At 42.3% G+C, this 16,665-nt stretch overlaps 2 protein-coding genes across 2 annotated transcripts; one reads left to right on the forward strand and one right to left on the reverse strand.

Annotated features, from left to right (window-relative positions):
- Positions 1-886: 886 nt before the first annotated feature.
- On the reverse strand, positions 887-5,767 carry TMEM52B (transmembrane protein 52B). The gene is given in 6 exon segments (XM_065635181.1): positions 887-1,666; positions 2,118-2,284; positions 3,243-3,281; positions 4,266-4,309; positions 4,935-5,004; positions 5,700-5,767. Coding segments are annotated over 6 exon segments (639 nt in total). The 3' UTR covers positions 887-1,415.
- A 3,269-nt stretch (positions 5,768-9,036) lies between these two features.
- Positions 9,037-14,151, forward strand: LOC135988907 (oxidized low-density lipoprotein receptor 1-like). The gene is made up of 6 exons (XM_065635315.1): positions 9,037-9,127; positions 10,612-10,710; positions 11,042-11,191; positions 12,575-12,726; positions 13,613-13,731; positions 13,989-14,151. The coding sequence occupies exons 1-6, from the start codon at positions 9,037-9,039 to the stop codon at positions 14,149-14,151; spliced, it is 774 nt and encodes a 257-aa protein (XP_065491387.1).
- Positions 14,152-16,665: the final 2,514 nt, after the last annotated feature.

Consider the following 16,665-nt stretch of genomic DNA (forward strand, 5'->3'; position numbering starts at 1 on the left):
ACAAACAGCTGTTATTATTATTTCAAGTATAGCAGAAGAGATGTAACTTTATATGTCACTTATTTATTTATTCCACTCCAGTTTATTCACTCATTAATGGTACAGTTAGGTAATGACTTGGCAATTCAGGAAGAAGTTTGTGAACTAGGAAATCAAGACCCTCATTAAATTCCCTTGAATACAAAATTCCTGTGACTGGACAAGGTCTGGGACACCATCAAAGGTATTTTTGTTATTCACTCCTGCTTTAGGCTATCCCTAAACCTGTCTTATCAGTCTTCTCTAAAATTCCCCATGGCTGTAATCTCAACAGCAGATACATTCCTTAACATATCTGGGGACTTGGTCCTTGTTCCCCTTATCCACAGAATAACCATATTTTCTGTATTTCCACAGGAGCATTTTGAAGATCAGCCTATTAAGGGCACTGAGAATTTGGGTACCGCAGTAGGAATGGCCATGCAGGCACTTCAGAAAGATGTGATATCAGTGACCTGTGCATTCACATCGACGTTAACACATACCTGCAAGTCATTCATGACTGCTTATCATCTGATATTGGATGTCTTTCTGCTTTAATGTTTTCAGTTGCTGAACCTGGGGTAGAGACAATACTGATGTCATTCAACAGTCACATTCTCGTGAGTACCTAGTCCAAGAAAATATTTTACAGATGATCCATAGCTGTGTTCATCCAAACAGCTTGGTTAGTATTTCTGGATGATTCGACGTATCTGTATCAATCAGGAAAGACTCACAAACTATTTCTATTTGAGAAATGGCTTAAAAATTTTAAATGGTCTTATTTAATTCAATCAGCTTTTGACAGCAACATTAGGAATAATAAATGATACAATATGAATGTAACTAAGATACAATTGAACTTTACTTCAGGGATAGTATTCCTCCTTCTCCTCTTGTTTGATCTCTTATTGCACGTATATTTTTAAATTAAAATATAAGACTTTGTAACTGCTACTTCATAATTGCTACGTATTATATTCAGAACCAGTCTGTATTCATTCTATGTATCTTGTAGTGAATTTAGGGCACTATACTCCACATACTACCAAATGTATGCTATCTTTTCTTTGCATACAGATTGTGTAATCTCCCTGCAGGTCACTAGCCTGCAAAGTGACTCAGCACCTTGATCCTGCTGCCTGCTTTTTTGTGCAACGGGTGATATTAGTGATGTGTGTGTGTGTAATAAACGGACATGGGAAAGGCCAATTGTTGATCAACTCAAGGAGGTGTCAAAATATGCTGGATCTGAAACTATGTTGGTCTCTTTTTTTTTTTTTTTTCATGTTCTCATTAGACTAAGGAGGTTAATCTGGTATTCCTAACCCTGCTCAGAAGAATTAGTTTCTGCATGTAACTGTTCTGTATTTGCCATTCAGCAAAAAACAGCACTAGTGTCCTGGGAGGTCTGGCTGGGCATCCTTGCCCTCAGCAGACGCCTGCAGCTTTTCCTCCGGCACTGGGTCCAGGTCCGGCACTTTCTGCCCTGCCTTGGCGACTGTGAATCGGCTCATGCGCAGAGCTTCTTCGTACACTGGAGGAGTGTCCGATGTTGAGAGGGGCGGTGTTCCCTGCACAGCGTTGTGGGAGTGCGCCACTGCTAATATCCTCCTGGCAGCAGGCCCAAACACAGAATGGAGAGCTGCAAGGGAGGAGAGAAAAGCTGTTTGCCTCATCCTGAAAGCACCGGGCGGTTAGAGGAGGACAAGTGTATCTGCAGCCCGCAGGGTTTTCTCTCCCCACACCCTGAATGTTTTCCTTTTCCTGCCCCTCCATCCTTCCCTACAAGGGGGGAGCGTTGAAATCCCATCAGCGACATCTCACAATTACTCCTTCCTCGAACGCCACCAAGGCCCGTAGCTGCCCTAATTCCATGCAAACATGTCTCACAGCTGATTCACCATCTGGCTGCATTTGCTATGTGAGGCCTGGTGAGCACTTTACCTTGTACTATGTACAGATGCTGTTTTCCCTGCATCCTGCCATGAACTTCCCTCTGCCAGCCTTGGGGTGCCACCATCTGGGCTTTTTACAGTGCAGCCCCTCACGTCGGGCTGTGCTGAAGTCCCCAGCCTCTGTCAAAGCCAACTCACAGGTAATGGTGCTCTGGAGGGTGCTGTCATGATCAAAAGCAATGACGGTGACCTCGTAGGGCTGAGGTCCCGATTCCTCCCCTGTCTGACGGCAATGAAAACAGCATCTCACACAGATGGAAACCAGGCCACACAGGAGCAGCAGCCCACCGATCACCACCACCAGCCTGGAAATCGAGAGGATATGTCATTAGGACCATAAGACTATGTTTGCAAGGGACCTTTTAAGGTCTCTCCCTGCTTGAAGTAGGTCTAATCTTAAAGCTAGGCATGGTCATTTGGAGCCTTGTCCAGTAGAGTTTGAACAGTCTTCAGAGATGGAGATCCCATGTACCCTCTGGGCACCTGTTCCAGTGCTGCATCACCCTTGGGGGAAGCATTTTTATCTTCTGTCCAATCAGAATTTCCCCGGATACGGCTTGGTCAGTCACCTCATCTACTTCTGCAGGGCACCTCTGATAAGCCTCTGTCTCCGTCTTCTCTGTAGATCCAGTTTAGGGAGTGGAAAACTGCAATTAGGTCCCCTTAGCCTCCTCCAGGCTGAACAAACCTGGTCCTTTCAGCCCCTCCTCATACGTCATGTTTTCTGCACCCTGATCATAACGGCTCTCTAGTGAACTTGCTCCATTTGTCAGCATCTCTCGTGCTGAGAGACCAAGACTGGAATAAGACTAGACTACATATTCCAGATGTGACCTCATGAGTGATAAGCAGAGAGGAAAAATAATATCTCCTGATCAACTGGCTATACTCTTATCAATGCAGTCTCATAGATGTCCAACTACTATCAACCTTTTTCATTTTGTCCTGTTGAGAGAATTACTTAGGAATCAGACTGAAATTACTTTAAAACAGGCATTTAAAAGGCATGTTCTGCCACGAATGCTTTATTAATACTTTTCACCTGACTAAATTAATATCTGTAATAAAAAAGGAGGCTGTCAAGTCAACATTTGTTAAAGATTACATGATAGTGAAGGGGTTGCCTTGCTAATGTAGATAATTAGAGTGTGCCAAGGGAAAGTGGGGTGGCATCACACTTGAGTGGGTCACATTTAATGCCACTGTTTGCTACTGGAATTGTCCGGTGATGCAGCTATTTAAAGTAAACATATGCCATCTTACCAGATATACCACAAACGGTCCCACTCCGTACCTGAACAGCTGAGGAAAAGAGGGTGCAACACACAGTTAACCACAGAATGCCAAATAAATGGGAAGATCCCTACTGTATACTCTTCCAGCTCCCCTCACACTCCTCATTTACATTCCAGCTTCTAAATGGCATAATGATGAGAAACTCACTGTGCTTCTAGGAGGAGACAGTTGTCCAACCTCACCAGTCTCCCTGTTAGGTGAGTTTGCCCTCTCTTTGGCTTGATCTCTTTATTGTTTCCCTGATATTTGTGCCTGCTCAATTCTGTTTGTAAACCTTAGGGATCTGCATCATGTTATAATTTCTGAATTTCCCTTCTTTTATATATATTTTTCACAATTTAGTCTGCCCAACCCTGTTTGGGTCTTTTTGTTGTTTGTTTGTTTGTGGCTTTTGTTTGTATTTTTGTTTGTGGGTTTTGTTTATTGTTACTGTTTGTTTGTCTGTTGGGGTTTTTTTTCTTTCTTTCTGACATTCTCTTTGATTTCTTTCTGGCCCTGTGGATACATTTTGGATGCTGTGTTTTATGTTTCTTTAGTTTAGCTAGTAAACCTGCCTGTGCATTTTAAGATACTTTTTAGTCAAAAAAGAATCCTCCTAGGCAATTTTTCACATTTGTTTTGTCTTGATTTCTGTTATTCTTACGAATGACATCACCAAGAGGAATAGTTACCAAAACACTATATTTCAAATAATTTTTCAAGGAAATGTCAATTAAAAATTTATAATCTTAGTCAATCAAAATTACACCAGGAAGCTCTTAGCCATTACAGTTATCCAAATTGGTAGCAGGAACAGTACCACATGATCAGTATGTTGAATAGATAGTAAATAATACATTTCACATCCAAAGCAATGGAAATTTTATGTGAGTTTTCAGTAGTTGCAATTAAAGTAAGCTTTTCTGTTAGCCACCCTGTTGTAACACTGAAGTCTACTGCCTTTGTCCTTCATTGTCTTCTTAAGAGAGTGCAAGATCAACAAATACTCACAGTTCAGTGCTGAGACAGCCTTCCTCACCCCTCACTTGGGGGAGCTAGAAGGAGAAAACCAAACAAGACACAGGTAGAATGAATTCTTTGTCATAGGCAACTCTTATCTCTGTCACCTAGATTATTACCAGTCTGAATCTCTTACAGTAAGGACTTATTGTTATGTATCTTCTGTTTATTCCATCATATATTCTGCTGTAGATTTGAAGTTAGTGTGATACCAACTGCATTGTTTCATATCCTGACTTCCCATTACAATCCTCCTTAGCACTGTTCCCAGCACAGATGCCAACTTACCTTCAACCTCACCAGTTTCCCTTTCCCCACAAAAGCTATGTCATGCTAGACGTAGATCCTTCTCCATGCTCATTTATTAAGAACCTTTAAATGTCATGCTTCACACTATACCCACACTGACTTGAATTCCACTTTGTCCTGCCAGCACTCCTACCCTTCTCACTCCTTATCCTTGGGTACCTTGACCTCTATGTTACCCTCCCTGAAACAGCAACAAGTATTCTTCTCTTCTGTGTGTCTGCCTTTTATATGTCTAGTTCTTTCTAATATCAGGGAAATTATTGTGACTGTCAATTGCTAATGCCCCTCCATTGTTCCAAGGTAACTCCATAACTGAGCAGAGACCCCATAAAAAGGAATTCTTAGACTTACCCATAAGAAACACCCTAAAACAAAGCAGATCATGACTCAGCTATGAATCCCCGTTGCGTGGTTCTGTGGCCTCTTGGTGTCTCAAGCTGCTTGATGTCTTCTTGTCAGAGTTTCAGTTCATCCTCACCAGTCCACTGACCAGGAGAAGGAGCAGATTCCTTGTTGTGCGTTGAATCCAGACTCTTCTTCCTGCTCTACCTCTTCGTGTCCTCCTCTGGGCCTATCCTTCTCTGTCCTTCAGGTTTTCGCTTTCTCTTTTTCCCTCTCTGGCAATTCCTGTTTGTTACTGCCTGTCTCCTGTTATTTTCTTGTCCTGCTTCTCTCCCTTTTTTGAAGGGATCTCTAAAGCTTTCCAGTCAGATCAGGAGAAAAGTGGTGGCTACAAGTTCTTACTTTAGATGTTGAACTAGTTCAGTGAAGGGCATAATGAGACCTCTGCACACCTGACCCTTCCCTTCTGAAAGCAGAAAGGGTCTCTGAGTTTGTTCATTTCCAGTTATTCCTCTCCCCGCCTCTACCCTGAGGGGGGTGGGTTGAAGGTCATGTTATTGACCTGTTTAAACGGAGTTCAGCTTCCTCTCCCTCCTCCACTACCTTTTCTGCTCCTGCACTCACATTATCTATTGACTTTAGCCATATGATCAACATCCAGAGTGTACGTTACAAGTGTAGTTATGTGTATGAATGCAAGATATATACACATATATGCATATGCAACACCTCTCATATCTCCGATTTTAAGGCTCTGCAATTTATTCCGCTCACCTGGTAGTACCCTGCTCTGTCAGTCCTGCAACTGTCAGTCTGTTCACGCACAGGTACCACTCCTGCATGGCCAACAAAGTACCCACAGTACTTTGCATCACAGGGCATACATGTTGATTCTCCTATTCTGGATGCTGTTTGTTCTACAGGTGGTTAAATTACTAGATTCTATTCAATGACCCATTCATTTTCTCTGTCTTGTAGAACTGCTTTAGATTTCTGTTGCTGCTTGTGGCTATTCAGAATGTCAGATGCATATAATTGTGTTCACCTTCTCTTTGAACAGCTGAGATAACAGAAAAAATGCTCTGCAGTAATGTGTTACTATTTGTGTTTGTGAACCACCCGGGACTGGTGCATAAATATATGTTAAGGGCAGGAGAGCAACTAGAGAAACTTGTTGCCCCATGTTGCAGTCACAACGCATTCACATTAAACTGGTGAATCATTAGCCTTAGTGATGCCTGTTAGAGTTGCAGAGCAGAACCAATGGATTCATGAACATTATGTATTCTCCCAAGGCAGGCGAAAACTCATTTACCACTCTCTAATTATAAAAATAGTGGTGCACTATAAACATGCCTTAGCATGAGTTTCCTTATAATCTATCTATCTATCTGTCTGTCTATCTATCTATCAATACTAGTCTACTACTGGAAAAAGATTTCTGAGTTCTGATGGACATATAAGAGACATAGAAACATGAGCTATTAACTTTGTATTTACATGGGAATTGGCCAATATTATTTTTGTCTCTTTCTCCTTAAATTCTTTTGTGTATGATAGCAGAACTGTAAAATAATCTTTCTTGTATGTACAGCTTTTAAAACTGGTGGGATTCAATGTGGATAAGTGCAAATTACCAATGTTTTTCATGGGCTTTTTATTATCAGTGTGGTAATTCAATAGATTATCACTTGATTTTTAACTGAAATTCAGTCTTATGAGAATTTCATCAACTGTATCGAAGAGGAGAAATATTTTTTAAAGGGACAAAAAAATACTCAAAAGAAAAAGCAGCAGTGTGACATGAAACAGTGACCACTCCAAAAGCACATCATAACTCATTCTTGCTGAAACTTATTGATCATTCTTTTTCTATTTCTATGGCATTGCTATTAAAACTGTGTTTCCAGTAATCCACATATGGCCCTGCTAGCCTATCATCCAACAATGGCTGAAATTTCTCCACACTCCTCTGGCACTTTGCCTCAATTATTTCAATATTTTATTCTTCTTTGTTTTATGTTATATTGAAATGACTTTTTCGTATTTCCCCCTTGCCACCTTTCAAAAGTATTTAAAAATGTGATCAGAGTCTTACAGAACTGTTAAACCAAACAAAAATATCCCATCATTGAATTTTCTCTGTTCTTTGCAATTGTTTACAATCTAAGGGTCCATTCCATAGTAAGCTTTGTGATTTGAATATATCCTTTCTTGGATGACAGAAAAAGCAGACTGTGGTATGGACAGAAAATACTTCTGTTCTCTCTGCTTCCCTGTGCTGGTTTTGTGTTGAGAGATGTGTGTCAAGCTTGTTCTAACTTTTATTTCCTAGGTAGCATGATCCTAACTGGGAGTAAAACTTCTTAATGAGCTGAAAATTGCTGTTGTACCCCTTTTAGAGGCTGGTGAGAATTGCTGCTTGTTCCCTGTTACTCTCCAAAGGAGTATTCCACTAGAGGCAGTTTGTTTAGTCATACCCAATACTTCCCCATGGGCATTTGGAAATGTAAAATATGGGGACACATTTGGGGGTCACAAGGACCCCTAATACTTTTGTGGGTGCAGCGAGACATTATCAAAGCTTTCATGTATTTTATAGTGGCTTATGATAATCCCAAAGGGCTCCATTGCTTGTGAAACAAAACCAGATTATTTGTGAAGACACTGTGCATCAAGAAGCAGAACACTTCCCTTCCACATTTCATGCTCTTTCCACTGATGATATAAGGGTTGTTACCTCCCCTTGACAGAAAATGTGACAGAGGGTTCAAAAGCAGCAGCTGACTAGAGACAGGGGAAGACACTCCTGGAAATTAACATTTATTGGTCTATATGTTTGCCTAGTTGCTGCAGTCTAAGTCACTGTGCTCAACTTTTCCACTGTAAGATAAAACTCTGGGAACGCCTTCTACCCTGTACCAGGGGAGGCTTGATCTCCAGTAGCCTGGGGTTGGCAGAGGCTGTCAAAGCCCCTAGTGAGACACAGTGCTTGGGGTAGTATTCTGTGCTACCTGGTGTTCACCTTTTTTCCCCAGGTTAACAGCTGGTGAGACCTTAGGCTGTGTGCAGTAAAGCCATATGAAATAAAACTGAAAGTTCAGGTCACATTCTTGTCATTCTGCCAGCAGACCTAGAAATACCACATGTGTTTCTCCATCTTATTCCTAGTGCTCAAAGCCTAAGAGAGCGTGGCGCAGGTACTCAGGCTGACAGGTGACCCCCGCTTGGAGGCAACAGCAGCCTTAGTGCAATGGCACGGTGCTGTGCCCTGTTAATCACTCTTGCTAAAAGGCAGAAATTGCTACATGTGACTTTGCCCGGATTGCTTTCAGACCAGATCTAGTCCAGGAGCAAAGCATCATACTCTGGTAGGTGAATTTTCTACCTGGACTTCCCATTAGTTGAGGAGATTTCTTTGGCTCATTCCCTTTCCTAGTGCATAGTTGGAACGGCAGCTGGGAAACCTGGATTCATTTCTTTGTGTCCTGGGAATGGGTAATGGCTGTTCCAAGTCCATGTGCTACCCTATTAGGATAAGTGTGATATGCTTACAAGCAATAAGCAAAGGGGATTAGTATGTTTCTCACTTCATTTTACCTCCAGTCCTCCTGTGACACTTGAGAGACTGAGGAGCCCTTCAGGCTTAATTTGCTGAATATTAATCACTGTATAATAAAGCCAGGAAACAACCTTTGCTGCTGAAAGTCTTCGAGGAATTGTTTAGACTTAATACAAAATTAATGCCATTTCCACTTTACCTCTCTTCTTCTTTCTTTTTCTTTCTACAGAGAGGATGTACTCCCAAATTGGGTAACTCTATGCATCTGTTCCAGGAGCTGAGAACTGTGAGATATTTGTGCCCCATAGCATTTTTGCACGCAGGAGATTTAAATACTACTCTGGGACTCTGCTGCATGTAAACAACCCCCAGTATCACTGTGTCATTAAATCCTTTAGTATGAGCCAAAAAACCCTTCTGACTTTTACATGAATCACCCTGTTCACTCCCAATGACACTGACTGTTCATTTGATTCCAGCCAGAACCTTATCCCTGTTTCTCCTGTGGGATCAACCAAACTTTTGAATTCTCCTGTAACCTTGTCAGAAATGACTGCAGAAGTGACATATGCAGACCTGAGGTTCACGACACTGGGAAAATCCCAGGACCAGGAGCTCCAGACTGCCAGAGCAAAAGGTAGTGGTGGTGTTGGGGGACATTTCTCTCCAAGGCAAACTCTCACCTTGGAGAACACTTCTTTATCTGACACTCAGAGGAGGATGTCACCTGCCAAGAAGTATCATGTCTTCTCGGACCCCTTTGGACTTAAATCTTCTAAGAAACTGGAGGGAGAAAAAGGCAGGAGATTAAAAAGAATGGAAGAGGGGAGGATGTGGAAAATCTGTTTAGATTTGAGATGAGAGATATAATTAAGGTTGTGGGATGCATTTAAGTAAAAATTATCATGTTCCAGTTAGACATTAAGTGTCAGCTCCTGGAAGTTATCGAAGTAATCTGCCTAAGGGACCTTGCCTTTCAGCTTTACTCATTTAAATCTGACTAACTAAAGTAAATGCTAGGGAAAAAATGTTTTCTCTCAAGGGAAGGAATAGACAGACAAATACCTTTTTGTACTTAAAAATCATAAAAAGTATGCTACATAGCTTCACAGAGGAAGGGAGGAACGTGGCTGATCCCAAATATATATTCTTTATGCTATGCATTAGTGCTTTAGAATTGCTCTGTATTAAGGGTAGTAGCAAAGCAAAGACATGTTATGTTCCAGCCTGACTAAACATCTGGAGATGAATTTGATACATTTGTTAATAATCTAATGGATTAAAGAGCTCTTTATGAATAAGATTTGTGCTTATTGGCTAGCTAGTGATTCTCACTTTTCTCACTCATTCTCTTTTTTGAGAGGTCCTTGAGTTTTATACTTGGAGCCTGAAGCTGAACTCCCAGTAATGTAGGAGGTTTCCTCTAGTTAAAGAGTTAGGGATCACAGGGGATAAAAGGCATAAATACTGCAGGTTGGTACACCATTTATTCATGTGGGCGACTTTAACATAAGTATTCCCATGGAAATTTCATAGTGGACTGTAATAAAAGAACAAGAAAGTCTTACATTGGAAGCAATCATTTCCTCTGTCTTTTGGGCTCTGTGTGAATTTACATGGGTGTTCTCATCTACCCACATTGCAAGAATGGGTGTGTACTTTTCCAAGTGTAAGACCGTGTTTCTGTGCAGCTGCAGGTATGTAGTCTTGCTCTTGCCTGTATGCCCTAATTTCAGATTACTTCAGAGGAACCTGGCTTTCATTGGTGACTGATTCTGAGGTTATTTTCTGAAAAGGTGAATTAAATGCTGGTTTGGCGGGTTAGGCGCTCAAAAGGAAAAATACCCCAATACCTGGCTGCATATGAAAATTTCAGCCATGTTGTCCAATTCATTTTCTCTTAAAAGCTCCTGTAAGCTAGTCTCCATTGCTAGCTCATTTCCCCCAGCTGCTAAGGAGGAATGGCCATGGCCAAACAATGAGACAATTTTCATAATGTAATGCCACATACAGGTCTGAAACTCATCAATTCACTGGGCAGACTACCAGTGCAATGCACGAGCTGCAGATATAAAAATGAGACATTCCTGTTCTTGCTGCTTTCCTTCTTTTTGTCTATCCCAGATTCCCCCAGGCTGTCTTCCTGTTGGCGACTGGCTACAGTGGCGCTTGGGGTCTTCTGCCTAAGTTCAGTGGTAACTGCAGGAGTCCTGACTGCCAGGTGTAAGTATGGTCACAGAAGAGGTGCTCAGATTTGAGTATGAACAACTAGAAGTCTAGGAAATTAGTTAAGGAAAAGGATTAGCCTACAAGATTAATGACACATAAAAAAGCGTCCCTTGCTGGAAGAGTTTCCCCACTCAAAAGATCCCCCAGATTTTGACATCGGGATGTAGTATGTCTTATTCATAGTTGTGCACAAACTGTATGTGGGCCAAGTATATTCAGTCATGGGGAGGTATGTGTGTCTTAGGTGAGTTTATTCAGGTTGCATTGAGTAGTTTAGCTTTAATATTAATGGAACAATTTTATTCTTGTTTCACTGTGATTCAAGTCATCCTGGTTTGCCACCTTGTGCATGAAAGAGATGAAAACTTCACTCTGCAAAAGGCAATTATGGAAAGCCTCAACCAGCAGCTGGAGCTCCTCCAGGCTCAGAATTTGAACTTGACAGAGACTGTAAAGCAACTTGCCACCTCCAGAGGTACATAGTTGGTTTTGTTGGTTTGTTTTTGTTTTAAAGAGTGTTTCTAGGAGGTAAATTCATAGATGCTACCATTCCACCTTTCACAGCCAGTTTCAATGAATTATGATTAAAAATTTGACAGAAAATTCATGCTGGCTTTGTCTGGAATGCTTTGACTCCTCCAGACAGATTCTTTCTGTTATGCTGTAGTGGATGCAGCAGTGGAAAAACTGCTACTCTCTACCAAACAAGATCATAATCTCTGGCTTTAACAGTTTACAGGCTATATGCTGAGAGTATTATTTTTCTTGTGCAAAACAGTGCTGTGGAAGTTTAATGATATGTGAGCTGAATATGCTAAATTATCATCTAGCAGAAGGAAGAGAATCATAATAAATTAATGTCATGTGAGAGAATGGCAAGTTTATTATCTTCGTAAATGTCTACATTTGAATTTAGCATAAAACAGAAGCTACTTGTAAGAATCAAGTTCACTGTGCTGTGCTATCTATTGCCATCCAGCATTAAGTCCTGGCATTCCCAGCTGGCACTGTTTTGTTACAATATAAAATGGTCATGTGAACTATAGAGCGATGAATATGATTCACCCAATAGTTAAACCCAATTCCCAGAAATTTCAGAAATCTTTTCTTTGGCGGGTTTTTTTTGCTGCCTGTCATCATTTCAGTTTCCAACTAGAAATGGAGTTCCTCAAATGGTGCAAGAGTGAAAGAAAAACCCAACATTTTGAGTTCTTTCTGTTTTCAGTATTACTCAGGGTCCCAAAAGGCAGCTAACAGAATAATGTGGCAGAAAAGAGTCAAAGTGCAGATGTCAGAAAGGTACTTTCTTTTACAGCAATGGACTCATTATCTTTCACTTCGGCTGGCCGTCACTGTCTGCACACTGAATCCACAGCAAATACAAAATGCTACCAGGAAAGTTAAATTGCGTTGTAAAGCATATAGAAGGGAAGAGCTGGCTCTGATGTCAACAAGAATTTAAAAATAAGTTCATGTAAATAGACATGTACCCATATGACTGAAAGTCGAGGTTTCCTTTTCCGTCCACCTAGATCCGTGTCTCTGCGAACATGGCTCAACCTTCCAAAATTTCCTCTATTTGTTTTTTACTAGCACCCTCCAGGTTTACTGGACAGATTCAAAAAAGTCTTTATGATTTCTTTTTCTGATTTTCATTTAGAAGTGTTTTTTCTGGTCTTCTGCCAACTGGATTTATTAAGTCTCCAATGAAGACATGAGTTTAGCTGCAGAATGAAGGAGGAATTGTTGCTCCTCTGTGATTGACTTTGCACTGCTCTAGTGATCCTGCAGGGATCCACTAGACCACTAGAGACTGCTGTCACTGACAAACCTGATCAGGTGTTTTTTTGTTTTCAAGGGCATAAATGTATTCCTTGTCCTAAGAACTGGCTGCAGTATGGGGAGAACTGCTACCACTTTTCAAAGGAATGGAAAACTTGGCAAGAAAGCAAGGATAGATGCTCTGCTCTGGAGTCCAGACTTCTTAAGATAGAGAGTAAGGAAGAGCTGGTAAAGATTTTTTTTCCCTCTCTCTAGTTACAAACTCTGCATTTTACTGTGGCCTGAACAGCCACTCCATCCTCACACTGGGCAGTATGCTACAGCATGCATGTGCTGGACCAAGTGGCAAAAACTGTCCGTGCCTCTTTGGAGCCCCTCTACCTGTACTGTGGCTGCACCCTCCCTGGTACATCTCTGCTGACTTCAGGGGAGTGAACTGAGACACACCAGCTTGGGCCTACATATAGATCCTCATCTCACCTCAGAGCAAATATAACTGAGCTAGTGCTGGATGGCAACTCTTTTGTTGTCCTGCTGGAGAAAACTGTCTAGCAAACATCAGAATCCTGGCCTTCAGCTTCATGCTGTCCACAACTAGAAAGTTTGCTGGCTTGGCCTGCCCCCTGGTCTAGTCTTCCTCATGATGAAGCAGCAGATAAAGCATTGACAGAAGAGTTCTTCTCTGTGAAGGAATTTCTACCCAGACCCTTAATGGTCTTGAACTCCATGGTTTTACTGTCTGTATTATGAATTTTCTGTAATGATAGCAAATCATGCAAAGGCCTTTTCCTGCCTGACTTATACAACCATGGTGTTGGAAGGAAGTCACTATCCTATACCCATTACCCAGCTAATGTGAAAGCTTCAGTTATCTCAACTGTCATTTTAGCTGAGAGCTACTTGCAAGCTCTCAGCAGGTTCATTTTCCTTATCTCTAAAGCAGCACTGACTGCCAGGAGTAGGAGGCACTGCCCAGCTTCACTTGTGAAACGAAGTCTGTTACATGCAGACGGGAGCAGCTTGCTTTCATTTCCTTCTCTCCTTTTCCAAACCATAGGCCATTATGACTGAAGCAGGGATGTGATTCATAGGCTTTGCATTTATTTCCATACAGGACTTCACAACGGAATCAGCACAGTCTTACAGTTCTTACTCCTTCTGGATTGGGCTGTCTCGCAATGGATCAGAGGGGCCTTGGCTTTGGGAGGATGGATCAGCTTTCTCCCGTGATCTGTAAGTCGATGCACAGATAGGAACAGACCACATCCAGGCATATTTATTATGGGCCAGAAACAGCAAACTTCAACCACCACTCAGTAATCACCTGTCCCCTCACTTGCTTGCCAGCAGACAGGTTACCCATCACTCACACTTATCAGCCTAGGCAAGCCCCCATCAGAGATCTTGTATTCTGTTGTGGGTCAAATGGATAGCAGCAGTCAGGAATTACTGTTACTCTTTCCATTAATATCTCTGCTATTTTTTCACAGGTTTCAGCTCCAACGAGCCAGCTCAAGTCCTTTCCTAGATTGCGTGTGGCTCCAAGGTGCAAACATAGATACTGCACGGTGCAGCGAGTACAAATTTTACATTTGTGAGAAAGTGGTGGATCCTGCCATGGTTGAGCAAGTCAGCTACTTGGAGAGGCACTAGTGTGCAGGGCTCTGCAGAGAGCCCTGTCCTGGGATATGCCATTGTGGGGGCGAGTTCTGCCCCAGGGTTTGTGACAGAGAAAAATAGTCTGAGCTCAGGTTAATGTAACATCAGGGATAATCTAAGCTTAACTTGCCCTCTGGTGATGCACATCAGCCAGGCTCCTCTTGGGCTTTTTCTTCAACAACTTCATTCCCTCTTTCTTCTTTCAACCTTTGCATTCTTGTGTAATGACTTCTATCCACTCCTCATAAATTCCTTTCTAAATGAAACAAAATTAAGTATATGATTACAGAACTTTAAAGATTCATACCTATCTCCCAGAAACAGGAATCAACAAATGTTTGTTAGAGCAACAGACTGTGTTTTCAAAATCCATCCATTGGGTATTCACAGATGTGAGCTCCCCATTTACAACACATTTCCAAATATTTAATTTCACTCCCCACCAACTGATAACTAGAAGGTGCAACAGAATCAGAGCCTGCATTAAAAGACAAATAAATATATATATAGTTCTCCTGGTTAGAGAGAAAAGCTTTCAAATGGGATTATGTCAAAAACCAGAAGGTAAATGCAGAACACATCTTCAACAAGGAAAGTCAGCAACATTTAATGCCCAGGAATGCCAGTCCAGCTGCTAGTGGATTGTTCTGCTGCATTGGGTGTTAGGGGGAAGGTGCATTCCTCTAAGACATCTGTCTTGATAATTATCCATGTCACATCAGATCCAGTTCTTTGATTTCTCAAATCCATTTTCCATTCTGTTGCAGAATTTCACAACTGAAATAAATACTGCTGCTACTGACCTTTTCTGTGTTGTGTGTCGTTTTCATAAGTCACTGTGCACAGTAGGCTCAACGACCATCAGATACAGGGTCTTTAATGATGCAAAGCCTCCTGCCACTTCACTGCTGTTGAAGAGGCTGTTCAAAGAGAAGACTGCATCAGAGAGAGCATCTCTCTTCTGTGGCACTAGCAAACAATAGAGATCTTTAAAATCTCCCAGGAACAGTCAAGTTTATCTTTAGGACTTTTGTTCCTGTGTATATTTTTCACTAATTTGAGCCTTTCAATGAATATTGAAAGTTGGGGAAGGTGTGGGTATTTAATTTAAGCCACTTTCCATTATCTATCAGCAATCTTGGCTAATCGGGGAGGTCCCAGTCGATGGGAAGTTGGCTAATGTGACTCCCATCTACAAGAAGGGCCAGAAGGAGGATCTCGGGAACTACCGACCTGTCAGTCTGACCTTGGTGCTGGGGAAGGTCATGGAGCCGATCATCCTGAGCAACATCACATGGCACATACAAGAAAACCAAGCAATCAGGCCCAGTCAAGATGGGTTTATGAAAGTCAGGTCCTGTTTGACCAACCTGATCTCCTTCTACGACAAGGTGACCCACCTAGTAGATGAGGGAAAGGCTGTGGATGTTGTGTACTTAGACTTCAGTAAAGCCTTTGCCACCGTATCCCACAGCATTCTCCTGGAGAAGCTGGCAGCTCAGGGCCTGGATGGGTGTACTCTGCGATGGATAAAGAACTGGCTGGATGGCCAGGCCCAAAGAGTTGTGAATGGAGCCAAATCCAGTCAGCGGTCGGTCATGAGTGGTGTTCCCCAGGGCTCAGTATTGGGGCCAGTTCTGTTTAATCTCTTTATTAATGATCTGGATGAGGGATTGAGTGCACCCTCAGTAAATTTGCAGATAACACCAAACTGGGTGGGAGTGTTGATCTGTTGGCAGTAGGAAGGCCATACAGAGGGATCTGGACTGGCTGGATTGTTGGGCTGAGGCCAACAGTATGATGTTTAACAAGGCCAAGTGCCGGGTCCTGCACTTGGGCCACAACAACCCCAGGCAGTGCTACAGGCTTGGGGAAGAGTGGCTGGAAAGTTGCCTGACAGAAAGGGATCTGGGGGTGTTGATTGACAGCCAGCTGAATATGATCCAGCAGCGTGCCCAGGTGGCCAAAAAGGCCAACAGCATCCTGGCTTGTATCAGGAATGGTGTGGCCAGCAGGACTAGAGAAGTCATTGTGCCCCTGTACTCGGTGCTGTTGAGGCCCCACCTTGAACACTGTGTTCAGTTTTGGGCCCCTCATCATAAGAAGGACATTGAGGCACTAGAGAGAGTGCAGAGGAGGGTGATGAAGCTGGTGAGGGGTCTGGAGCACAAGTCTTATGAGGAGCAGCTGAGGGAACTGGGGTTGTTTAAGCTGCAGAAAAGGAGGCTGAGGAGAGACCTTATCGCTGTGTACAACTACCTGAAAGGAGGTTGTAGCATGGAGGGTGTTGGTCTCTTCTCCCAAGTAGCAAGCAGTAAGATAAGAGGAAATGGCTTCAAGTTGCACCAGGAGAGGTTTAGATTGGATATTAGGAAAAAATTCTTCATGGAAAGGGTTGTCAGGCATTAGAACAAGTTGCCCAGGGAAGTGCTTGAGTCACCATCCCTGAAGGTGTATAAAAGGCATTTAGATGAGGTTCTTAGGGACAGGGTTTAGTGCTGGAGTTAT

The sequence above is a fragment of the Caloenas nicobarica genome, chromosome 1 (assembly GCF_036013445.1).
Source record: "Caloenas nicobarica isolate bCalNic1 chromosome 1, bCalNic1.hap1, whole genome shotgun sequence".
Classification (NCBI taxonomy): Eukaryota; Metazoa; Chordata; class Aves; order Columbiformes; family Columbidae; genus Caloenas; species Caloenas nicobarica.

Bases quoted from the DNA above. Each gene is read 5' to 3' on its own strand.
- LOC135988907 (XM_065635315.1), top strand. From the start codon at position 9,037: ATGACTGCAGAAGTGACATATGCAGACCTGAGGTTCACGACACTGGGA. The intron at 10,711-11,041 runs GTAAGTATGGTC...CTGTGATTCAAG, and splicing joins AGGAGTCCTGACTGCCAGGT to TCATCCTGGTTTGCCACCTT. The intron at 13,732-13,988 runs GTAAGTCGATGC...ATTTTTTCACAG, and splicing joins TCAGCTTTCTCCCGTGATCT to GTTTCAGCTCCAACGAGCCA.